This window comes from Lynx rufus, unplaced genomic scaffold (assembly GCF_022079265.1).
Source record: "Lynx rufus isolate CCGP_SWC_20201006 ecotype Redwood Valley unplaced genomic scaffold, mLynRuf1.p SCAF_7, whole genome shotgun sequence".
Classification (NCBI taxonomy): domain Eukaryota; kingdom Metazoa; phylum Chordata; class Mammalia; order Carnivora; family Felidae; genus Lynx; species Lynx rufus.
This window is the reverse complement of record NW_025814889.1, coordinates 22,411,641-22,437,473: the sequence shown is the minus strand read 5'-3', so window position 1 is coordinate 22,437,473 and position 25,833 is coordinate 22,411,641. Positions and strand designations below refer to the sequence as shown.

The window sequence follows — 25,833 nt, the reverse complement described above, 5'->3', positions numbered from 1 at the left end:
CCGTTTCCCCTCCTCTGACTATTCTGAGAGGTTTGCCCTGCCATCGTTCACAGTCAACAGATGCGACATTACCTTCCGAGGGAACCAAGAGCTACCCTGGTTTAATATAGCAGCCTGGGTTGGAACACTCCTTGGAGGCAAGACTACTGTCAGAGATTCAATTACTGCCTCTGTAAGATGAAAATACATCCAGATGAAGCCCACACTTGTGCTTTACCCAGTGGGGCACAAACGCAACATGAAACAAACAAAAACAAGGTATAACCAGATCTAGGCTTTATTCGGTTATTCCTCAAAGTTCCATTAGAGCACACGAAAGTTGATTCAGCAGTCAGAGGGGTTATAAATTAGACCACATCTGCCCTTTGGGTTGTTTAGGAAATTACAATATCTCCGCTTTTACTTACTGAATTCAAGCTCAGAAAAGAGAGTGAGTGAGAACAGTCAGAATCTGTAAGTCAGACAAATGAAGAGAGTCCCAGAAATAACTCAGATGTGAAAGCAACCTGATTAACCCACTCGTCTGCAGGCGGACTGAGGTAAGCACAGACCAAAGATTTTGTAACCAGGGACGACATCATTACCGTGATGATGGAGAATATTGAAATATTTACAGCGGGGTAAATGTGGAGCATAATACTCTCAGCAATAAGGAAACACAGGCTGGGCAGAAAAGCCAAGGTTTGCAAATCCACTAATGATTTTTCCTACTGTCCTTAAATGAGGAAAATGGCGAGCTGGACTGAGCTGGACTATGAGAGCACCATGATTTGCCTGCCAGCAACTAGGCACCACTAACCATGTCAGAGCTCAGCAAATGCATGTAGAAGGGCTATTTTGTTTGTAAATGTAGCCACATCAGAGGGATCCATGATGGATTTGGATAGCAAATGGGATTCTTTCTCTTGAATTTGTTTCAATAAACCTTTTATAACAGATGTAGACATCCACTCACTGAAAAAGGCCATGAACGTATAAAGATACAGGTGTCTGGTGGGAGAGGTTGGATTTAACCGTCTATGGCCTGAGTTTTTGTTTCTTAAAAAACACACCTGGGTGGCTCAATCCGTTAAGTGTCTGACTACAGCTCAGGTCATGATCTCACGGTTGGTGAGTTCAAGCCTCCCATCGGGCTCTCTGCTGTCAGTGCATAGCCTTCTAGGCATCCTCTATCTCCCTCTCTTGCTGACCCCTCCTCTCTCAAAAATAAAATAAACATTAAAACAAATTTTTTTTAATGTTTTATTTTTGAAAGAGAGAGAGAGAGAGTATGAGCAGGGGCGGGGGTGGGATGGGCAGAGAGAGAGAGGGAGACACAGAATCCAAAGCAGGCTCCAGGCTCTGGGCTCTCAGCACAGAGCCCAAAGTGGGGCTCGAACTCATAAACCGTGAGATCATGACCTGAGTGGAAGTTGGACGCTCAGCTAACTGAGCCACCCAAGCGCCCCAAAACAAAACCTTTAAAAAAAGTAAATAAAATGAATTAGAAGTTGTCACGTGGAAAAGGAATGCTTCTTTGGGTAGGAGAAGCAATACTTTCATAATTAAAATAAGCAATCCTTACCTCATTTAAGTCTCACAGCAAAAGGTGATATAAGACTGGTTATTATCTTCATTTCATAAATGGAGAAAGGGAGCTTCAACAGCTTAGGTCACTTGAGTAAGTCTACATGCCCACTAAGTGTGGGAGTGTTCCTTTTAATCCAGGCAGACCCAAGACTGAAATCCAAAACACATGTGCTTAACCACCAAGCAGTTATCCTGGTTTAATAACACTGCTCACAATTGAGAACACTAAAATCCTAACTAACCTAAGTCATGCTAAAATGATTTGTTTAGTAAAGCCTGAAGGTGCACATTGGACTGCAAAGGGAGCACATTGGACTGCAAAGGTGCACATTGGACTGCACAGACTTTCCAGAAATCCTCCCAGAAACACCACGCCCACAGATGGGGCTGGGCTGGGGTCTGGAAGAGTCGGGACAGGGTGGGCCATCAGCACAGCAGCCTTGGGGGGTGGGGGGTGGTCTCTATTTAGCTTCAGGCTGTACGGAGGCCTTTGACAGCGGTCCAGAGCAGGATTAATGTATCACCACTCGTCCACCCCAGGACAAACAGACCACTAACATGCAGAGAAGGCTAATGAAACAGCGGACACTCAAGAAGGAGGCACAACCTCCTAAAGTTCTGGTCTAAAGAAATACGGACAACCGTTAAAAAGGAAAAAAAAAAAAGTCAAATATAGATTTCTTAAGTCCAGCACAGATTGTATGCATCACCAAAAGAAGAAGGGTGCTTTCATTTCTGAATCAAACAATGAAAACCAATTGTGGTAATTCCCTAAAGCTTGAACTTTGGCTCTATTTTTGTTTGTAGTCATTGTTTGCTTTAGGGATGGTCCATTTACATTTGGTCAGCTTTTGCTACGGCGCTGGTTAATTTTCTGTGTCAACTTGGCTAGGCTGTGGTACCCAGCCGTTGGGTCAAACATCTGTCTAAATGTTGCTGTGAAAGTATTTTTTAGATGTGATTAACACTTAAATCAGCAGACTCTGAGTCAGCACACTCTGACCATAGTGTGGGTGGGACTTATAGTCCCTTTGGGGAGCTGGCGGGGGGGGGGGGGGGGGGGGGGGGGAGGGGCGGAATCTGCCTCAAGACCTAGAAACCCTACCTGAGTTTCTTGCCTGCAGATCTTGAACTGAAGGCTGCAGCATCAACTCTTCCCTGAATTTCCAGTTTGGTGGCCTGGCCCCACAGTCTTCAGGTTGCCAGTACCCACAACTGTGTGAACCAATTCTTCAAACTAAACTAAATATCTCTCTCTCTCTCAGTCTTGCTCTTGCTCTCTTTCCAACCGTTTCTCTGTTTTTCTGGAGAGCTCCGACTAATAGAGCAGATAATGCCAATGGGTATCTGCCCAGTCTTATTCTCTGGTTCCAGTTCTCTTCTACCTCCAGATAACTGCCTGACACTCATTTTTACTTGGAGCACCTACTGTCTTTTCAAATACTGCTTGTCATGACTGAAACTTTGTTTAGTGTTTACTGAGCATGAACTGAATTTAATAAAGAAGAGATATTTCCTGTGAAATTAAGATAAAGGAATATAATCAAGTTCACTGAGTATTACACTAAATATCAATGGACTAAATTCTCCCATTAAAAGACAAAGACTAATAAGTTGAGCTAAAAAGGCAAAACCAACTTATATGTAATTTCTAATCAACATACTCATATTAATAAAGAAAACTTGAAAATAGATGAGTACCATCTGTCTATACCAGATAAATGTAACGCAAAGTGACAATATTAATAATAAGAAAAGTTAACAAACACTAAACTGGATACAGAGGTCATCTGGTAGTGTAAAAAGACAATTTATGAGAAAGGAATGATCATCAAAAATTTGTTTGCAACAAATAAAGCAAATGAAAAGCTGTAAAGCAAAAATTCTTAGGAATGCAAGAAGAACAGGATAAAAATATGTTGGTAGTGAGAGACTCCATGATACATTGTTTGAAACTGAACAGCACTAGAAAAAGTAAGGGCCACAACAAAATAAATGAAACATACAACAAACCTGATATAGAAGTGTGCACATGTATGTGTATATATAATAAACATAAAATAGGCAATTTCTCAAGAATACATAACACAATTCTTACAAATGCTGATTGTGCATTTGACTATGCAAAAAATTTTAAACAAATCCTTAAACGTCTTAAAAAGCAGCAATTTTACAGACTGCATTCTTTGATCACATCCAATAAAATTATAAATAAATAATAATCTCAACTATTTGGAAATGAAATACTCTTGGAAAACCCTTAAATCAAAGGAACAAATCAAAATTGAAACTTCCAACTGTCCTTAAGGAAATGAAACAGGAAATTTTCATACAAAACTTCAGGACACAGCCCAACCTGGTGTCAGGAAACGTATGCCCCTAAATGCCTTCATTATTAACAAGAAATACTAAAAATAAATGAACTTGATACTCACTTTAAGAAATTACAGAAGATAACAAAGACAACTTTAAAAACTAGGAAAAGGCAGGTAATTATGAAAAAAAGCTGAAAATGATGAAACAGCAAATCATAATCTGGAAGAGATAAATGCAAACTAAGCCTTTGACAGAAATCAATATAACAAATAAACCTGAGGTGCCTGGGTGGCTCAGTCAGTTAAGCATCTGACTCTTGGTTTCGGCTCAGGTCATGTTCTCCCAGCTAATGAGTTCAAGCCTGGCATCGGGCTCTGGACTAACAGTGTGCAGAGCCTGCTTGGGATTCTCTCTCTCCCTCTCTTTCTGCTCCTCCCCACTTGTGCTCCCATGTGCACACACACACACACACACTCTCAAAATAAATAAATAAATTTAAAAACATACACATAACAGATAAACCCAAGAGAGGGTGTAAAAATGGCATTTGCTCTCAAAGCTTATGGGGCAACTCAAGGTCATGGTACTCAACCGGAAGTAAAACAGATGCTGTGTGGAGTAACTGGAGAAAGAACATGGACACGGGGCAAGTACATTCTGGACCTGGAAGAGCATTGGTCTTCGCACATTCAATGCCCAGTGCACATGTGCATACGAGAATGTTCTGGTTGAGTTGAAATGTTTAAAAACAAAAAGGAGGGGCACCTGGGTGGCGCAGTCGGTTAAGCGTCCGACTTCAGCCAGGTCACGATCTCGCGGTCCGTGAGTTCGAGCCCCACGTCAGGCTCTGGGCTGATGGCTCGGAGCCTGGAGCCTGTTTCCGATTCTGTGTCTCCCTCTCTCTCTGCCCCTCCCCCGTTCGTGCTCTGTCTCTCTCTGTCCCAAAAAAAATAAATAAACGTTGAAAAAAAAATTAAAAAAAAAAAAGAAGAAAAACAAAAAGGAAAGAGAGAAGGCGAGGAGGGACAGAGGGAGGACAATGGACCCAAAAGATGGAATCAGTGAGCAGTAATGACAGCACTACAGCCCATTCATGTCTCCCGAACAACCGCTACAACAATACCACCCCATCCACCTGCTCCTCTCCCATCAGCGTCCCCGTGTTGTTTGAGTAAAACCGGTGACTGCTCCGGCTGTGACCTCGGGAAGTGCTCATGGAGGAAATCCTTGTACATTCCACTGGCCCAAAAATATCCCTTTGGGGCAAGTTTGACACAACTAAGTGTGGTAAGCTGTATTCATCTCCACACTGTCAAAACCTGTGGCTCAGTTCAAAGCTCCATGTGACGGCCCCTGAGCATTACCCACTGTTCACACGTCACCTCCACGCCTGCACACTGGTTGGAGCATACCCCTCGAACATCTCACATCAGGGGAAGGGCAGGAAGAGGAGAGGGCAGGCCTGATAAAACAAAGATACTGTGAGAGGAAGGCAAAAGGAGGTTGGAGCAAAAGTCCAAAAACTACACAATTTTGTTGAAAAACCCACTGGACTCCAGACCAGATTTTTTTCCTCCAAGTCCCATCCCTATAGCTGATCCCAAGAGTTAATACCCATCCCTCTCGGGACGATGACTAACATGCTTCCGTGGCAGTCCACTGGTCTTTCAGTGGTTCCACGCTTATGGACAGATGACACAGGGTGCTTAGTGACTTGCTCAAGGTCTGGGCACAGGTAGGAGCTGAGTGAGGACATGGGGTGCTCATCGGGCGCGTTTGCCTTCCCCACTACCCCAGCCACAGCCCTTCGTCCCTTCATCCTTCTCCAATCAGACCCCAAGTCATTCCCATTTTTCTTTCGAATATCTGATGTGTGTGTCATCCTTCAGTGCTGGCTGAGCTCCATGCCCAAAGCCTTATCACTGTGGCCCGGATGCTGCAACCATTTCCAGGCCAGGACCCAGGCTGTTCTCACGGTCCCTCCTACATAGCCCCGAGCAGATAACCTTTCAACTTTGCTTTTATTCCACTTCTGAGCTCAAGACTACAAGGTTGCCCTGTGTCTGACAGCCCAAGCTTTCTGCTGACTTTCAAGGTCCAACACAACCTGGCCGTCCTCTGCCTGACTCCCCTGTCTTCCCCCTCTGCCGAATGACACCATCACCTCACTTAAACTGGCCTACCCATTGATTCACAGGGGAGCCACCTCTATTCTTGTCTCAACATTGGCTCTTCCTGTCCCCCTCCTCCTCTATCACAATGCCTTCATGGCTGCATTCTATCCATTCAAATCATAATCCATTAATCTCCTTGCCACAGATATTTGCTGAATACCTACTATGCCCTGGGGATCGAGGAAATAGATAATTAGGACAAGTCTGTCTCCAGGAGACCTCTATCATTCCAAGAGACACCAATTCAAATGTCCATCTCTGTGTGAAATCCTCCCCCTCTGCTCTCCCACTGCTCTGAACTCCAGCTAGCTTTTGAAGTACATACTCCCATTCCCTGGCGTGTCTCACAGAAGAGTCCCCAAAGCAATAATTCTGTGGTCAAACAGGCTTGGGAAACATTATGTTTCGTTCCTCACCCACCTGTTCCCAAATCTCCAAATGAGACATAGAATGCCTTTTAGCATATTAAAAGATCGGATAGACCCTGCAGTGTAGAATTTCATTTAACTCTAGATAACCAAAAATATCCCCAAATTAGAGATCTTCTCTCCATTCCCCAAACAACTAGTAACAGCCTGGGGATCCGGGATTCAGCAGAGCATGTTTTTACAAAATGCTGATCTAGATCACTGCAATTTCTTTATTTCATTTATTCTTTATTTTTTTTATAGTTTATTTATTTATTTTGAGAGAGAGTGAGCATGAGTGGGGGAGAGGCAGAGAGAAAGGGAGAGAGAGAGAATCCCAAGCAGGCTCCACGCTGTCAGCAGGGAGGCCGATGTGGGGCTCAGACTCACAAACCATGAGATCGTGACCTGAGCCGAAGTGACACATTCAACTAACTGAGCCACCCAGGTGCCCCTAGATCGCTGCAAGGTAGAACACACACTGTTTTATGCTGCCCTAATGCATACTGCCCTCACCCCTCCAGGATAATGCTCTCCTGAATGCAAAGGGTTTTGACAGGTACTCAACACCTGCGATCTATTTGATAGGATGTATCATCTCATGTAATCCTCACCACAAAAGTATTGTCAGTCTCATTTCTGCGGTTAAGAAAAGCCTCAGGAAAACAGATGATTCACCTACACTGCTCAGCTCAGAGCGTCCAGCATATAAAAAACTCAGTTATATTGGACCCCATAGTTATCACTCAACAGACGCGCCCCCGGCAGGGCCGGTACTGGCTACTCTACACATACTGCCTGATGTCGAGCTGACAGTGTAGGTCGATGAAAAACAACCATGTGATTGAATTAATCCAAGAAAACACCTGCAGGAAGGATGAATAAGGGCAAAGACGTAAGCCGGCTACGAGAAAGCAGAGGACAGTCTAGACGCCCTCAATATGAGTTCTGTATCAATCAGCTGGACTGAATAACATTGGTCTTTTCTGGATTCCTCAATACTGCAAATCTCCATCTGACCTGGTGGCAATTTTCTCTAGGTTTTGCCGATCACCACATCAGAGGCGTCTCCTGCCACCGCATAGCCACACTTGGGTTTCTGACTCCCCTTCACTTCCCACCTACTCCCCGACACTCCTTAGCAGGTTTTCCAGTAGAATCTTATTTTGATTTGCTTTCAGACCTCTTCTTAATATAGCACTGTTCTCTTGCTCTTCCTTCCACTAATTAAAACGAAAGCTAATGCAGAGTTTGGTGGCACCCAATTAAACATGGATCAAAAGCCATGTGTTACGAATGATCCCCATTTAGGATTCCTTTCTTGTTTTTCTGTATCCTCTGTGATTAACATCAACTTCCAATCAATTTTGCAAGTGAAAACGCAACTCCTTGAATTTAGTCTTTTTGATCGCTGAGTGTCCCCTCACCCTGCCCCCAGATGTCCTACTCTGTCATATTCCAAATCTTCAGAAATGCATTTCCATCTCCTTTAAGTCACAATTCAAAATATCAGTCCCCTGGGAAACATTTCCAGCTAGCTCCTTCATCTGGTCCCTCAAGTAACATCATCATCTGTTTCGTAGTAGACTGCTTTCTGCTTATTTTTTTCCCATTGTTTTTCATCACGCCCAAATTTCGATGACTATTGTTTCTGATTGCATTCTGATTTCTCTTAGACATAGCCAAGATTTGGAATTTCTGAGGACAGTTTTTTCATACTGATTCTTTCCATCGTAATTATATCCTTTGTTCACAGGCTCCAGCATTTCATTACATCTCACTTCATTAAACGCTCCCATATATACTAATATAAATTCTCTAAATGCAGCTTGTAATTTTGTCATGACACCATGATCCTTCCATTTGGAGGTGTTGCTCTGGCAATAGTAACATCTTCTCAACGTTTACGTCCCGTAGATACTTAAATCACTATTTATGTCACTGCTTCTTTGGTGCCAAATTCCTTTTCTTTCCAGAATTATTGAAGGCCAATCTAATAGGAGGCAGGCATTTCAGCCACTGTAAGATGACCACCAAATTGCATACTTACGACAATGGCCAAACCGGTACCCCCATTCCAACCCTTCTCCATTTTCTCGACATTTTAGATTAATGTCTATTGGTTTTGCTGTGCATCAGAGAGATGGTGTGATGTGGAGGCAAAAAAGCAAGACCTGCCCCACAGCCAAATAATAGGATTCAGTACCGGTGACTTGCCCTGTCACTGTGAACAAGAGCTAAGTAAGCTGTGCCTCAGTTTCCCATTCTGTTAAGGAGAGTTCATAATATTGCCTACCACGCAGGGTTGTTGAGACGGTGAAATATACCAATATGGGCAAAGAGCAATAGTGTCATAATATTAACTGAGGCCAATAAGATGTTCTCCTTGGGGGCGCCTGGGTGGCGCAGTCGGTTAAGCGTCCGACTTCAGCCAGGTCACGATCTCGAGGTCCGTGAGTTTGAGCCCCGCGTCAGGCTCTGGGCTGATGGCTCGGAGCCTGGAGCCTGTTTCCGATTCTGTGTCTCCCTCTCTCTCTGCCCCTCCCCCGTTCATGCTCTGTCTCTCTCTGTCCCCAAAAAAATAAATAAATGTTGAAAAAAAAATTAAAAAAAAAAAAAAAAAAGATGTTCTCCTTGCAGTCTTTTCCACTGTTTCACCACTATAAACAGCGGTCAAGAAAACAGTGCTAAAAAAAATGCTGAACATTTAACTAACCTCCATGCTCACATTCTCCATCTGGGTAAGGGCCTTCTTCCTTCATCCCACTGTGGCTTATTGTTAGTATTTGCTCCACATACCTTGTAGTAGATTTCTTTTATTTTTTTAATTTTTTTTAATGTTTGTTTATTTTTGAGAGAGAGAGACAGAGCATGAGTGGGGGAGGGGTAGAGAGAGAGGGAGACACAGAATCCAAACCGGCCTCTGAGCTGTTAGCACAGAGCCTGACTTGGGGCTCGAACTCACGAGCCACGAGATCATGACCTGAGCCAAAGTGGGACGCTCAACCAACTGAGCCACTCAGGCGCCCCTCTTGTATTAGATTTCTTAAGCGCCAAAATGCTGTTTCCTTTTCCCTTAAAGTTTAGGCAAGAAACTGGTCTGTAAATGCATATTTAGTCATTAGTTTTGAACAGCTCCCTGGTTCTTGCTACTAAACATGGCTGTTCTCCCATCATTTTCCTTTTTTGGTTGAGAATAAATTAGTAGCTCTAAAGAATTTCTTAGCTGGGTTCTATTGCTTTAGTTTAATTTATAAACTTTTCATTTGTGTATTTATTTATTTATGAAGCATATATAATTATTTGGAACCTGCCCCCTCTACAACTTTAGCCTTTTATCCACATCTTCACCAGGGCCCAAGGCTTCCACGAACGATGGTCTATGGTCTTAGTGTGCCTTTAGTTCCAATTAGATCACTTTCCAGGTTTCACTGACACACATATTCATGAATGTAAATGCATATTTGAGAAATTCTAACACTTCACACATATGGATTGATTAGGATTAGAATAAATGTGATAGGAAAAGAACAAATGTGATAGGAAAAAAAAATCTGATTGGGGCACTGACTGGCTTAGTCCATAGACCATGTGATTCTTGATCTCGGGGTTGTGAGTTCCAGCCCCAGGTTGGGGGTAGAATTATTTAAAATCTTAGGGACGCCTGGGTGGCTCAGTCAGTTGAGCGTCCGACGTCAGCTCAGGTCATGATCTCATGGTTCGTGAGTTCGAGATTTCATGATCTCAGATTTCACAGTTTGTGAGTTAGAGCCCCCCGTCGGGCTCTGTGCTGACAGCTCAGAGCCTGTAGCCTGCTTCATATTCGGTGTCTCCCTCTCTCTCTGTCCCTCCCCCACTCGCACTCTGTCTCTCTCTCAAAAATAAATAAACATTAATAAAAAAATTAAAAAAAAAGAATTACTTAAAATCTTTAAAAAAAAAAAAAGGAAAATAAACCATCTGATTAATTTGGAGTTTTCACACATGACGTAGGGACGACATCAATTTCCCAAGGTATACAATGATACCCTGAGATCTACTACATGAGGAATAATTCAGTGTGATTGAAATTCTGCCATAATATAATTAAGTTTATAAAAAAAAAAGTCAAAGATGCCACTATATAAAGGTGTAAATATATGTTAATATATTTATATTACATTTAAATGTGATTAATGCCATTGTACAGATAAGTATAAAGTTCTGTGTATGGATGTGCGATGTGCTGATGAAACCCTAAATGTTTATTTAGCATGAGCAGGGGTTGGAGCAAAGAGAGAGGGAGACACAGAATCCGAAGCAGGCTCCAGGCTCCAAGCTGTCAGCACAGAGCCAGATGCAGAGCTTGAACCTATGAACTGTGAGATCACGACCTGAGCTAAAGTCGGATACTTAACCAACTAAGCCACCGAGGCGGATACTTAACCAACTAATGCCACACTTTTCAGTGTGTGGCATTCAATGTCTGTGGGTCACATAGCGAAGCCCTTTAAATCACAGGCTTTCTGTGATTAGATGAGTTGTGATCGGGTATTAACTGTCTCCTCCCTTCTATTAACCCTGCTTTGCATTCAAAAAGCTTCCCCTGTGGAAGGTGACGTCCAGATCACACAAATTATTGGTAGCAAACAATACCTGCGTACACAGGTGTAGAAAACAGAAGCAGAGTTGACAGAGGGAGGTTTGCCACCAACAATCTGCACACTCATTCATTCATTCAACAAAAACTGATCATGCTTAAGTTAGGTTCCATACTCCCTTCAATGGTGACTTTACCAAGGTATTTAAGACAAGGTTCTTGTCCTCCAAAATATTCTACGTGGGAGAAAGAAACACAAAGAGAAGTACAATAAAGGCATGATTAGATACTACAATATAGGTACTGCAAGACGTTATGACCAACTCAGAAGGTGCGACATTTGGCCTGGATCATGAAGGATCGGTATCTGTGCACGAACGCCGTATTTCTTTTATTGACTTGATGGCAGGGACCACGCCTCATCACAGCACCTTTACCATGGCAGGTGCCAAATAAATACGTATGGGATGAATAAGTGAAAGAAATCCAAATTTTAAGCTTTTGATGAAGGAAAAATCGAAATAAGTTTCGGAATTATAATAAAATTAGGCTCTGACGATGGAAAAAATAATCTTCGGGTACTCAAATACATGTGGGCAGAAAAGAAAACTGCCTTTAAATACTAATCTGAAAATAAGAACCACTGAGACTCTTCTTTTGGATACCATAGACCAGAAGATTGTAATGCCACGAGCTGCCTTTGAAACAGGAGGAAGATCCATTGCTTTCTGAGGCTGTTTTTCAGTACTCTGAGATACTGAGATTATTGTCCTTTGACAAATGGGGGAACTGAGACAGAGAAGGATGAAGTCATTAGCTCCAATCCTGCAATTAGCACATGGAGGAGGCTGGATTCCGACCCAGCCCTGCCTTGTCCCAGAACCACACCCTTAGCTGCCGCGCGATGTAGCTTCACCCCCTGACTGGCCCACACAAGTAACCTTTACTACTACTATGCAGATAAACACTATGCAACATTAATGGTCATCTGCTATCTTTGAAGACAGGTAGGAAGGAGGTTGCTACTAAACATGGCTGTTCTCCCATCAGGAGACCTCTGTTCAATAATTTAGGCTGAAGAAAATTCTTGACTGACTTCTTTTCAAAGGCCCAAATTGAAGTTTTCAACCATAAACCTTCCAGCGTCTGGACTCAGATTCTGAAATGTAAGGTATGCTCTAATTCTCCTTATGTTTAATACCAAGGAACTGGAACCTAGATGCCCTTGGTATCCAGATACTTCAGGTAAGATGCTGGCTACCGCAGTTACCATCTTCCTCTCAAACTCCCCCCAGTGTCATTCCGTTCATGAAGGCCGCTTCTCTGGGAGGCAGCCAGGCAAACAGCCACCAGAAGAATATGTGGTACTTACTGAGAAGCTCAATATTAGATAAGTGGTCAGACTTGTTTATTTGAATTCCTCCTTCTGGCTGGTCATCTGATCTTTCTGCAAAGGAAGCCTGGAATAATCCACTTTAAGGTCAGGGAGGAACAAAGGGCATCGTGGAGAAGAAGACAGGAAAGAGGAACCACGCAGCAGGAGAAAAAGAATAGAAAAGCCAGAGGATCAAGTACTGTCCATAGGAATTTCCTAAACCATTACCTGAGCTTATCTCTGATTAGGGTTCATTGGCGACACTACAATGGAATGAAAAAATATATACACAGATCCACACATCAGACTCTATCCCTCTCTGGATGGTCAGCTTGGAATACACAAGAATTCAGCCTGAGTTACCCAATAAAGGGACAGCTGACCAGCCGTGGCCAGACTACACCTGTGGCAGACACGTATGGGATAGGAGATGAGAGGTTGGGGCCACTAAGCCACAGTCATTATTTCCTGTCATCTGATACCATGCACCCTTCAGGTTATATTTAGGCTCCCCATGTGAGAGTTTTAGCCAGTTACTATCATCATAGCAGTAGCAATAGTTATGAGATGATAAATAATAACAGTAATGATAACAATTGAAATGTTTTTAGCATGGAAAATATACCATTTTGAAATACTAATTTCTCAGCAAAATGAATACATTTCTAACTTAAAAAAATACATTCCACCTTCCTCATTCAACACATAATCAATTTCCTAACCTCCTTCACCATGACCGCTAGCCCCATAGTCTCTCTCTCTCTCTCTCTCTCTCTCTCTCTCTGTCTCTCTCTCTCACACACACACACGCACACACGCACACACACGCACACACACACAACCTCACCCTATCCCTTACACTTCATGTACAGACTCGTGGGGAGGAAAAAAAATTTCCTCTACCCTTCTAGGTTTTTTGACCGGTATATTGACATAAAAGAGATTAACGAAGAAAAACAAATTTAATTATGTATGTATGGGAGCCCCATAAGAATATGAGACCCAAGGACATGTTGGGTCAGTTGAGGCTTATATGCTATCCTGACCTAGGGAATGGGATAGGGGCTTAGGGCTTCAAAGGGGAGGAGGGTGATTCACAGGACAACAAGGAGAGATGATCCATAATTAGATGTTCGCCCTGCCATACAGATAAGTATTCCAGAGAAAAAGTAATCTCTGGTAATAGCTCTTTCTCTGAGCCAGGACCAGTATCCAAATTATTTTAGGCCATAACAACTTTACCTTGTTTATTATGCTTTTCTTGGTAACTTCCCATAATTGACTCCCTACTCCTAACATCTTCTTTTGTCTTTAGCTGAACATGATATTTAAGGTGATGGCTTTGGCCATTTTAGGGAGTTACTCAGAGTTCCTGGGTCTCTCCCATGTATACACAGGAAGCATACATATCATTAAGCTTTTGTTTGTTTTTCTTCTGTTAATCTGTCTTATATCAATTTAATTATTAGTTAGTCAAAAACCTAGAGAGGTAGAAGGAATTTATTGTTTTTTTTCCTCACCACACTACATGCTCTATAGGCAATGATCAACTTAAAGAACAGTGAAATAAACAAGGGTTCTGAGCTCAGACTTAACCAGATTCAAATTCCAACTTTCCCTTAGCAAATTGTGTGACTGTAACTATTCTGAGTTTGAGTGTCCTCGATCTGAACCACTTTGGATAAAGTACGGTGCCTCACAAACACGCGACATGTTACGTATATGGAGAGTGACCCTACTATCGACTAAAAAATAGGGAAATTTTTTACATGTCAATTATACCTCAAGAAAACTGTAGGAAATAAATTTTAAATAAGTAAGTAAAGGGGCACCTGGGTGGCTCAGTCAGTTAAGCATCCAACTGTTGATTTCAGCTCGGGTCATGGTCCCATGGTTCATGGGATGGAACCCTGCATCGGGATTTGTGCTGAGAAGAGCACAGCCTGCTTGGGATTCTCTCTCTCCCTCTCTCTCTGCCCCTTCCCTACTCACTGTCTCTATCATAATAAATAAACAAATTTTAAAATAAGTAAGTAAATAAGTAAATAAATAAATAGGGGGTACTTTCTATATATGCTTGAAATGAAAGGAGTCATCCTTTTCTTAACTACTAAAGAATTTATCTACATCAACCAGGCCTCCTGTTCTCTCCTCTTCTGGGTCTGCCACCTTTTGGCAACATGAGCAAAAAGCAAACATAACAGCCTATACACTCATTTCATATTTTTAGGCACTTTAAAAAAGATTTCAGAGAAAACAGGTTTGAATTTAAACCGACAAATCGATGGGGCACCTGGGTGGCTCAGTCGGTTAAGCCTCCAACTTCAGCTCGGGTCATGATCTCGCAGTTCGTGGGTTCGAGCCCCGCGTCGGGCTCTGTGCTGACAGCTTGGGCCTGGAGCCTGCTTTGGATTTTGTGTCTCCCTCTCTCTCTGCCCCTCCCCTGTTCACACTCTGTCTCTGTCTTAAAAATAAACGTTAAAAAAAATTTATTTTATTTTTTTTTAATTTTTTTTTAACGTTTATTTATTTTTGAGACAGAGAGAGACAGAGCATGAACAGGGGAGGGTCATAGAGAGAGGGAGACACGAATCGGAAACAGGCTCCAGGCTCTGAGCAGTCAGCACAGAGCCCGACGCGGGGCTTGAACCCACGGACCGCGAGATCGTGACCTGAGCCAAAGTCAGACGCTTAACCAACTGAGCCACCCAGGTGCCCCCCAAAAATTTTTTTTAAATAAATAAACCGACAAATCGAGAGTGAGGATGAAGTACAGGTTCAAATTGTTCAGGCGAATGCCAATTTCCATTTCCACAGAAGATCGAAAGCTGAGTTAGTCAGACATCACTTTGGTAACCGGTTAACTGGCAGGACCGCCGACTTGACACGCTAAATGAGTCTCTCTCTCTGGAGTGTGGAAATCAACAACAGCCTGTCCTCTTCCCCGACCACGCGTGTCGCAGTGGCCCTGCTTCCTTTACTATGTTCTGCATCCTCAAAGGTCAATCTGATCACATGTCTGTGGGGCCTTCGGGGGACCCCCCCCCAAAACTTTGTGGTCTGTCAAAAAAGTCATTGCATACAGCCAAGAAACAACAACATCCCAAGGCACAAATGGGTGCTGTCTGTGTAGCTGTCAAGATAACCTGAAAAAACAGGTAGCTGATGACAGCAGAAAGCCAAGAATGCGAAAGGTAAACATCTGTGATTAAAAGGAAAAAAAAACAGAGAATAGAAACAAAACCCTAATGTCAGCTTGCTAAGGAAAAGGAGTTCACCACAATCTATCCCTCTGTGTTCTCCTTTACCCTGAAAATGTATTTATTTATGTCTGTCTGTCTATACGTATGTATGTAAGTATATATGTATGTACATATGTATGTATATATGTATTCATTCATTCATTCATTCATTCACTCACTGTGCTAAGCACTCAAGTGCTATCTGGTTGCACAGTAATGGATCCTAGGCTTGGCTCAGTAAAGTAAGACCCCCTCACCGCCTGCAGTTTAGATGTATTTGTGGTTGAACATCGGGACACATTTGGGGGGGACTGCCTCCTCTCTGGGTCTCCCCTCTCTGACACGCTGATAAAGACAACTGAGGCTTCAGGTCAAACCTTTCCCGTAAGCTGCCTCTGTCTCGCAAACCCACAAAGAGATCTGGAACAACCCAAAGGTGGGCACAATCCACTCATCCGTTTTGCCCCTTTGACCTGCCATTTGCTTTCCCTCACGTTCATTGCAGAACGAGCTCTGCTCATTTTGAACGGCAACATGGTCGTACCTGGTCTCTCAGCCTCTCTTGGTGGCCCATGATCGCAGTGGCATGATGGGGGTACTTCTGCTTCAGATGTTCCAGGAAAGCTTCTCTCTTCCTGTCCATCTCAGATGTTTGCATTCCCAGTATTTCTCTGGAACTGCGGGGTCCACCTAGAGTGTGTCTCCTTGGGATATTGCGGGAAGACTTGGAAACTGAAACGCGACTGTTCCCATTAGAAAGGCGTTCCTTGGTTCTGCGACATTCTGCATCTTCTAATGACGTGACTTGTAGATTGCTTTTTCCTTGTTCTGAAAGACAAAAAAAAAATACAGTTTGCAATGAAAGATTTTACTAGAAATGCCATTTACAGAACACTAAGAGGGTTTCTGGCTGCTGTTATTATGTAACTATAACCTAGCAGGTTATTTGTTTTTTAGGCAAGACAGGAACAAAATCAACAAAGGAAATGAGAAAAATTGCACTAACACAAAAAGTTGTAGAGAAAAAGTTGGTCGTTTCCGACTCTTTCCCTGAGATTATTCAGAAGGAGAACACTTGGTCAGACAAGTTTGCAGGCAACTGGGTTACCCCTTACCTTCAACTGTAATTATAGAAAAGTTAGTTCCAGTGATTCTGATTATTTCTTTTGTTTTAATTGCAACCTCATGCTGGTAACAGGACTTTTATAGTTTCATAATCTGACGGTGGTTTCGGAGACACTTATTTCATCCCCAAGACCAAATATAGGCATTATAATCACAGACATATGAGCCCCCTGAAAACTCCAGCCCCCCTCCATTAGCATAAACCAAGCAAGCGTTAGAATTTTATTAGGTCGATATTACTATTAGGTAAGAATGGAGAGAATGTAAAGGCTTGGACACATTTGGCCTGAAGTGGACTTTAAAACACACAGTGAAAAGGGGAGAGATATGGTACATTTTGATGGCCTTGACCTAGACCCTTGGCCTGGACCTTGTCTCGGACATGGCCTTTCCAGGCCAAGTTGATTTCCACCTAGAAGGGAGCAAAGGAGGCAGGCGATGACAGTGGATAGGGAATCTCTGCTCATGCTCAATGGATGGCAAGAAGGGTGTCAGGTCTGCATCTCCTAGCTGACTGAAAAAGGAGAATTACTTCTTAAAAAACAAAACTAGAAAGGGAGAGTTATGAACATTCAAAAGCACTTCAGATTCTCTTCAGCAGGAGCGGTACTTACACATCACACAGATGCAGGCAGGATAAGGTACTCCTGATCCGTGAACCCTGGGCTCTCAGGCATCCTGCCTTTGACCTCACACCCAGACCATACAATATGATCTCTAAACCTCACCATCTTCCTTCATAAAATGAGGATGGCTGGACCAGTATTAGATGTGCAGCGTCTTCTAGCTCTAAATCCTTTAAAACCCAGTCTCAATGAGTTTTTAAAGAAGTTTCCAGTAAAAGCTCATTTGCTAATTATTTATCTTTAAAAGTTCTGTGCAGAAAAAAAGATCCACTATTTGAAAGTTCTAGACTTGAGTCTCAGATAGACAAACGAAACTTCACGCCAGTGATACCCAGAGCACCCAGTTTATACACACACCAGCTCATCTAAAGGCCATACCCCAGTGCATTTCCCTCGTTGTCTAGAAACGCCTCTGTAGACAACCCCAGGTCTGACGCCCTTTGGGTAGGCATAGTGAACATTTTCAACTCAGGCTGGTTTTCCTATTCTGGTTTTCCATCCAGAGAATGGTGTTCTGGGAACAATTCTTCTTGTTTACCCTTCACTTCTCATTACATTGCTAATTATAGCATCTCCATCAGACACCAATGAGGAAAGGGAGGAAAAAATAGCCAAATTAGTTAATTCTCCTACTCTTCATTAGTTTCAGCAGTAAATTTAGAAGGGGAAGAAGACCGAACTATTGATTAAAAAGATATTGAGAGATTAACTGTATCATTTATTTAGGCTCCCTTCTCATTACGTGGACCCACATGACGGCTGCCTTTTTTGTGGTGTCTTCTTTAATAAAACAGAAGTAACAGGATCCACTGAATAAAGCGAGTTGCAAAAAATGCCATATGTCAGGTTGGTAAATACGTGTGCAATCTGGTTTCGCTTTAGCTTTCGGAGTGCGTATGTGTGCACATGAGTTTTACATTGGCCAAAAACTTGTTGTATACTTGATATAACACTATTCACTTTTACACAGAATTTTTAACGATTACTTTCGACATCATTAACATATTTTAAAAAATGATCCTGGGCAGCTAGATTAATTGGCAGGATTGAATCTCCGGGAAGGGGACTTCCTCACATGGGCAAACACACAGACACCCATATGGATAAACGTTCGGGCACCTTCAGCCACCAACAGCAGCAGAAAGTTCCATCTGCCTTGCTCTGCCACACTGACTCACAGGAACTATTTTGTCTCATCTAAGGATCCCCAGACGAGGTCAAGACAGCCAGAACGGTAGCCCCTTGGAGACTGAAAACAGTTTTCCGCTTTCTTCCTTCAGATAAATTCGGAAAGGAGCGGGGGAGGGGAGGAGTGGTGGTCTTTGCAGCCAATCTCCTGTCACCATTTACCTTTGGGAAGCCCCAACTTGCTGACTCTAAACCCCTGCCCTTTTCTAACACTTTGCACCGGTCACGTCAGCCTTAGGTTACTTTCCCATTTTTTCTTTTCTGTGCATTCTTCTAAAATGTCTCCAGTTGTTTAACAAGGTTGAATGTGACTTGGAGGAAGGCAGCAAAAGCACTGATGCCCAAATGCGCCAACGGCCAAAGGCACAGTCCTTTGGCGGACGTCCAATTGAGGGCGGAGCTCACTCCTTCCCGTGGCTCCCTTTCTTGCCCTTCACCCCACTCCGCTATCGGCCCAGTCTGTCTCCCGTCCCACCACCAGGCACCTGCTCACAGGCACCAACAACACCCCAACCCTACTGTCCACACAAAGCCACTTGAACACGTGTCCCGGTCACCTGAGCCCTTTCCTCAGGGAGGCTCAGTTCTTGGGGGCTCTCAATTCCCGGGCCTGAGGGAGAACTGACAACTCTACCACTCCAGTCATTTGGGGACACCATGATCCTTCAGCTGGGGAGAAAAACTAAGCAGGGCAAAACAAGAGGCGACCGGGCAAAGGACAGGTAGTCACAATTCCACAGCCGTGGAGTCAGAGATCTGAGTCCCACCCATTCTTCATTATCCACAAAACCATCCACACAGAAATCCAGTTCTATTTCTTGTCTGGAATGCACTCTGGTGCTAACATTGAAGTATGGGTGTGTCCAGCCACTTGCTATTCTGGGAATCCGTGTCAAACAAACAACGATGCTGTAGCGTGAAGGCAAGGCTTCCAGTTTCCCCTTCCTGCCGCTCCCAGCCTCCGCACGGCCCCGGGAAACTGCTCTTCCCAGCTCACTCCAAGCAGGGCAGAGAGCAGAACAGGAGCGTCGAGCAGAGAACAGCCCCTCCAGCATTCCCGGGAGCAGAAGCAGGGATGAGGAGGGCGGCAGTGCCAGAGAGACTCTGCTGAGACGCAGCAGGTTATCCTGCGGGCAGGAGCCCACGGGAGCTGAAGGATGGCCTCCGGGCCACAGCTCAGGTGGCCTCAGCCAAGTCAGCTGACTTCACAGCAAGAGATTTGAGACCTCGCATCCTTCAGACATTCCACGCCTGCCTTCCACCTGCAAGCCAGCGACAAGACTTCCCTGAGATTTTATTCCCGAGTTCAGATTCGGTAGGCCACAGCCTCTTTGAGAAGCAGTCCCTCCCTTCTTTGTAGTGGCTTCCTGTTCGCTATCTCCAAGATGGAGCTTTGCAATGGTGCCAGGATCCTCTCTTGTCATAGGAACACCGTGGGGAGTTGCTGTTTCGTCTGGCTGTACAACCTCTCCGGGCCTTCTGTGGCAGCAACAGGATTTTGTCCGTCCGTGACTTCAAACCATAACGTTCTCCTGCTGCACACACAGAAAGGCTGCGTTTTCCAGCCTTCATCTAGCTGGGGCCTGGTCCTAATTCCTCCGGTCAATGCAGTGTGGGTGGCCAGAGGTGATGTGGGCCACCTTCAGCCCTGGCCCCCAGCCTTGCTGAATGATCTTCCGTGCTCCTTCTCTTTGATCTTGGGCTAGCTGCCAGTCAAAGCTCCAGAGGAAGCCGTCAAGGCCTTGGCGAATGGCGGCAGGCTACACAGAAGGGGCCTAGGTCCCAGAGCCGGCCTAAAGGTGGGCCCTCAGGAGATCTACCTGGCCGGGAATATCCACATTCCACTGTGTTCAAAACATTAACGTTGGTTGTGCTAAACCAGAGATTACAGGGTTGTTACAGCAATTCGCCTATCTGACTAATACACATCCCATATTCTGTTGGGGGCCCACGGGATTTCTTGCTTTCCCAGTTCTCTTGTTAATATCATACAGATCACCACCATATACGAACTGGCACAGAAACTACAGCCGAAATCAGACCATTATATATATTCACCTAAAAACCCTTAAAAATTAAATATGGGATAAATAAGATTTCTGGGATAGACAGAATAGGAACAGCCCTTCTGCTCCCCGGAAAAACATTCTCGGCTCAGGTGTTGGTTAGATGATTCATTCATTCTCGAAAATATTTATTGAGTGCCTACTCTGTACATTGAAAGGAGTTAGGAAATACAGTGAAGTTGTGATTGAGAGAGACATAATCCCCTTCCCTTACAGAGGATCCACATTATAATGAGGGAAGCAGACAAACAATACGTCATATAAATGTCACATAGTGATAAGTGCTCTTTAGGATAAAACAGGTCAGGGGCAGAGACTGATGGGGCAATTTTAGAGTTCTGTGCAAAGACTTGAGTGTCTGGGACTCCCCAAGCTTGCGCTCTGTGGCCAGGGCCATTTTTTGCAAGTTCAAGGTGTACAATGTGTTGGTTTGATACATTTACATATCGCAAAAAATGATTACCAGCAGAGCAAATACTATCTCGAAACACTGGTGGATCAGGGGTTGGCAGAGGCGAGCAGATGGGCTGATAACACTTTACCTGCCCAGGGGTTTCAAGAGCTTAGGGGCCTGAACAAAAGCAGACATCTCAGGGCCACTGTGGGCAGATAGAGGCGGCCCGAGGAACCTCCCCCAGGATCGCTCCAAGGAGCCCATGGGCTTTAAAGGGAGTGTGAGAGTCTTAGACTACAGGTTAGCCAATAACTACGGAGCGCACACAGGGCACCTCGCAGTATACTTTCACACTGTTGTTTTTCTAGTAAGCTGCCTACTCAGCCACGGAAACCTCACTGATTAGAGCCATTCTTGGGGCGACCATCTGCCCCAATTTGCCAAAACAGTTGTGGGTTACAACTGCTGTCCCCGCAAAATTATTCATAGGGTTCCTTTTCACTCTCCAAAGTGTCTCAGTCTGGACAATAGGTTACATGATCACCCAGGGGATCCTTATCTACAGTAGATTGGTAAACGCCAAGCCCGGCGGTGGAATAATTAGCCTTTGGTTCAAGAAATATTTATTGAGTGTTTTCTACGTGCCTGGTGTTCTGTTAGTGCAGGAAATGCAAAGATGAGGAAGACCTGGTCTGCCCTGGAATATCACGTTCTTATTGGGTGCAACCATCAAGAATGCCGGGCTAGAAATGGACACGGTGTATTACGAATGATGTGAACAGAGGCCTGGCTTCCCTGTGTGGTCCTCGTGCTGACCAAAGAACTGAAACTGATGCCATCCTCCTTCGCTGCATCGCTTCACCCAGAACTCAAAGGGACCCTACACATCCAATCTGAATGCTTCTCACCCTTACGATCTCTCCAGCCACCCCTCCCAATCTCCCTGACTTCTAAATACTCAAGTGTCCCAGGGTGTACTGGGGACCTGTCCTCCTGCACACAGACCCAGTCCTAGCAGATCTGACATTGACCCCCATCCATCCTCTTCAATTCGAGTGGAGAATATCCACGCTGCAATCAGCATCTCCTCTTGGATGCCTGATATAAACCTCTGGATCCTAACCTATCCAAAGGACTTCCTATTTTCCCCTCCGCTTCCAAACTATACACACCCTCTCCTCCTCAACTCCACTCAAATGCCTTCCCTTTTGAGTAAATGGCAACTCCATTCCTCCAGCTAGGCAGGCCAACATTTCTGAAATCATCTCTGACTTCTCCTTTTCTCTTAGATCCCACATCCAATCCCTCAGCAAATTCTTTTGCCTTAACTTTCAGTATACATCTGGAAGTGTCTCATCACCTGTTTGACCACCTGCTGGTCCAACCTGGTCCCTGGTTTACTGCAGAAGCCTCCAAAATGGCCTCCCTGCCCTTCCCCTACCCCCCATGTGGGTTATTCTCGGCATAGCACCCAATATTTCTCTTTTATAAGACAAGTCAGACCTGCTAGCCTCTCCCCAGCTCTTTTGAAATAATCAAATGTCTGCCATAGTCTCATAGCCCTATGTGATTTGGCTTGGATTACCTCTTACCCTTTCTCCCAGCCTTCTCCCATGTCCTTGCCGTTCTTTGAACATGTTCCTGCTATTCCCTCCCTCACCTCCTTCAGATGTTTATTCAGATATACACCAGTGAGGGTCTCCCTGATAACCCTATCTACAGTTTCACCCGCAACCCATGCACTTCCTGTTCCCTTTCCCTGCCTACAGTCTTATTTCTACTTAATAGAGTTACTAGATAAAATATAAAATGCCCAATTAAAATGAAATTTCAAGTAAATAATGAATAATTTCAGCATAAGTATGTCCCAAATAGTGCACGGGATATACTCATACAAAAATAATTATCTGTTGCTCATCTGAAACTCAAATTTAACTGGGTATTTAACTCAAATACAGGGTATTTTTACTCACTAAACCTGGGAACGCTGGCATCTAACATGCTGTGTATTTTATGTATCTGTTCATTGTCTCTCTTTACCACCTCCTTCCCTCCAAACATGGCTCTTAGAACAGAAGTTCAGTGAGGGCAAGTATTTTTCATCTACTTTGTTCACTGTTTCTCCCACTGAATGAATGGGTAAATGAATAAAGTGATTACATTCCCTCAGCCTGACTATCCCCAGCCTCTGAAGCATCTTTGAATTGCTGTGTTTGTTTGAAAGTTATTTCTTAAATTGGTCCCATTCTAATTGCCCCTGTAGATTCTGGGTCATTTATTTCAACAGATGGAATCCTTGCTGTAAGATCCTGCCCTACCAGATAAGGGGGGAGGGGAGGGATGGCAGCCTTATCTCCCACTGGACCCCACTGACCAGGCGCCCTCACGGAGAGTGCTCTGTTTTAGAAACACAAACACAGACACCTAGACCGAAGACTGTAGGACTGGGGGATCCTCCAGGGTTTTCTAAGCTTCAGGTTTCCTGCATTTCACAGGACAGGGGTAAGGTGGGGAGGGGGGGGGTGTTTTAATTGCAGTGCTTCTGCCTAGCTTAGTTTTGCATTTTCAATGTGGATGAGTCATTTGTTACTTCCCTTTCGCCTTTTTAAAGCACACACACCTTTTCCCCTGTGCATAATCCCTACTCCCACGCAGAGCACTGTAGACCCGCAAGGCTTCATTTAGTTCCTAACTGGCCTCTGGATGAACCTGGGGTAGGGTGGGCGGGGATGGTTTCGGATTGTGCGGGTTTATGAACACGCTGCCTGTATGATACCATATGATAGGCTCTATAGGCTCTGGCATCACAGACGTCAGATACTGGAAAGCAGAGAAGTCCTTTCTCTACCCAGCCTCGCTGTGAAATTTCTTTGGAACAACATAAGCTTCTGGAAATTCCCTACGGAAAAGACAAGTCTATTACAGACACAATTAAAGGAAAACTGCCTGGAGATAATTTACCAAAATTCTCTTAACAACTCCCAACTTTTGAATAGAGAGATTCACAGAGTCCCATCCATCATCCACATAGAGGTACAAGTGCTCCCCTACTGCTCTGATCTGTAAAATAAAACATCCCTAAACTCTGTAATTTAACTCTAAAATTCCGCAAAACTTGCATCCAGTGTGCATTTGCCTCATGGGATCCCCCAACCAATGAATGGAAATGCTGCCCTCCCAGAGATAGCCTCCCAGAAACAGCTCCTTTCTCCCACGGCTGGAGCAGTGAGTATTAAAAGCTGCTTTTAGCGATATATTTTGTCATTGCCTAGAGATACAACACATACTGAATGCTTACTGTCCCACAAACGCGGTATCCCCAAGCCACTTCTTTTGCTGCTTACGAAAACCCTGCCAGAGATCAAGTCAGACCCAAGAAATCACAGCTCTCCACTCAGTTTTGAAAACGCACCACCCCAAGAAAAGCGCGTTTTCTTTGCCATGCGCCCCGTCTCGGGATTATAAAAAGCAGCCCGCGGCGAGGAACACGCTGAACTGTAACTCCATCTTTGAATGAGTCTGTTACTTACCCTGCTTCTGCCTGCTGTCTGCTGAGTAAGGAAGGCACGGCTCACATTTCTGGCTTTCATTTTCTTCCATTGTCCCTGCCTACGGCACAAGCTCCTTGCTGCTCTTTAAACTTCAGAGCGCAGTTCTGAAAGCTCCCAGAAAGCGCCTGGAAGGGGGCCCTGGGCTGGGGCGGGGGGGGGGGGGGGAGGGGACCGTGCGAAACCCCACCCCAAACTATTCTCCACTCCGGTGCAAAGTCTCTATCGCCGGAGAAAACTGCATTCCAGCGTCGGGCCGCCCCCGTCCCTCCGTGCCTGCGTCCCCGCGTCCGTCCGTCCGTCAGTCCGCCAGCCCGACTGGTCCCGGAGGAAGGGGGGAGGGGGGGAGAGCCTGTGCCCCGGAGCCACCCGCCGCCCCTGGCCTGGGCGAGCCCTGCGCGGCGCGCGTGGGAGGCCCCAACAGGTGATGGGCTGTCCGACCAGGACCCGGACTGCCTGGTTTGCACCGCTGCGAACTGCCGAGATCCCGCAGCCGGGGAAGGAAAACATTTCACATAGGATCGCCGGCGAGAACTGGAAGTCTGTTCCCTGGGTTCTTGAATCTCAGACACAGAAGGAGCCTCCCAAGTAGGCTGCTATACATATTAATACACAGCCAACTGCAGAACATCCCAAATTTGAGTGAAATCTCTTTATAAAAAAGAAAGACAGAAAGCAAGCCTTTATGCTGAATGTTGTTAAGTAAACACTTTCTGGCAATAACTGCTTAGAACCTGATTAACACGAAGAAGTTGTTTACTTTTCGCAGTCAGTATCAATCACTTGCACTGAACTTTAAAAAGAGTTTGTACCCCCATTTGCTTAGGCTTTGACGCCTCTCCTTTCCCCCAACACACACACACACACACACACACACACCCTTTGCTCACAAATCTTGAAAAGTAAACTAGTAAAGTCAAGCTTCCGAATCTCTCAAGTTAATTACTTTAAAATATCTGAAAGGCAAAAAAATTGCTTCTCTTTGGTTGGGCAGAGTTACATCCAACATACTCATTCTCCTTTTAAGCTATCTACAAATATTTATTTTGTTCTTTACCCAGTCCTTGAAAAATTGGCAAATTTCCCAGAAAGTGAAAATAGGAGGCACAATGTCCACACACACACACACAAAGATGGGAAAATAATCTAAGCAACATTAGCTCTGTCATTTCAGCCATCTAAAAGTAACACAATCACCAGTAGGAAGAGTGTGATATTTTAATC

General features: G+C 44.4%; 1 protein-coding gene across 4 annotated transcripts in view; it reads right to left on the bottom strand.

Annotated features, from left to right (window-relative positions):
* KIAA1217 (KIAA1217 ortholog) overlaps positions 1-24,661 on the bottom strand; it is a 302,681-nt gene extending 278,020 nt beyond the window's left edge. For all 4 annotated transcript variants that reach the window (XM_047066476.1, XM_047066479.1, XM_047066478.1 and 1 more), the window contains exons 1-2: positions 24,592-24,661; positions 16,207-16,490 (exon numbers count right to left, since the gene is read on the bottom strand). In XM_047066476.1, the coding sequence (XP_046922432.1) occupies positions 16,207-16,490; positions 24,592-24,661 (354 nt within the window). The remainder of the gene's footprint in view (positions 1-16,206; positions 16,491-24,591) is intronic.
* Between the last annotated feature and the right edge of the window lie 1,172 nt (positions 24,662-25,833).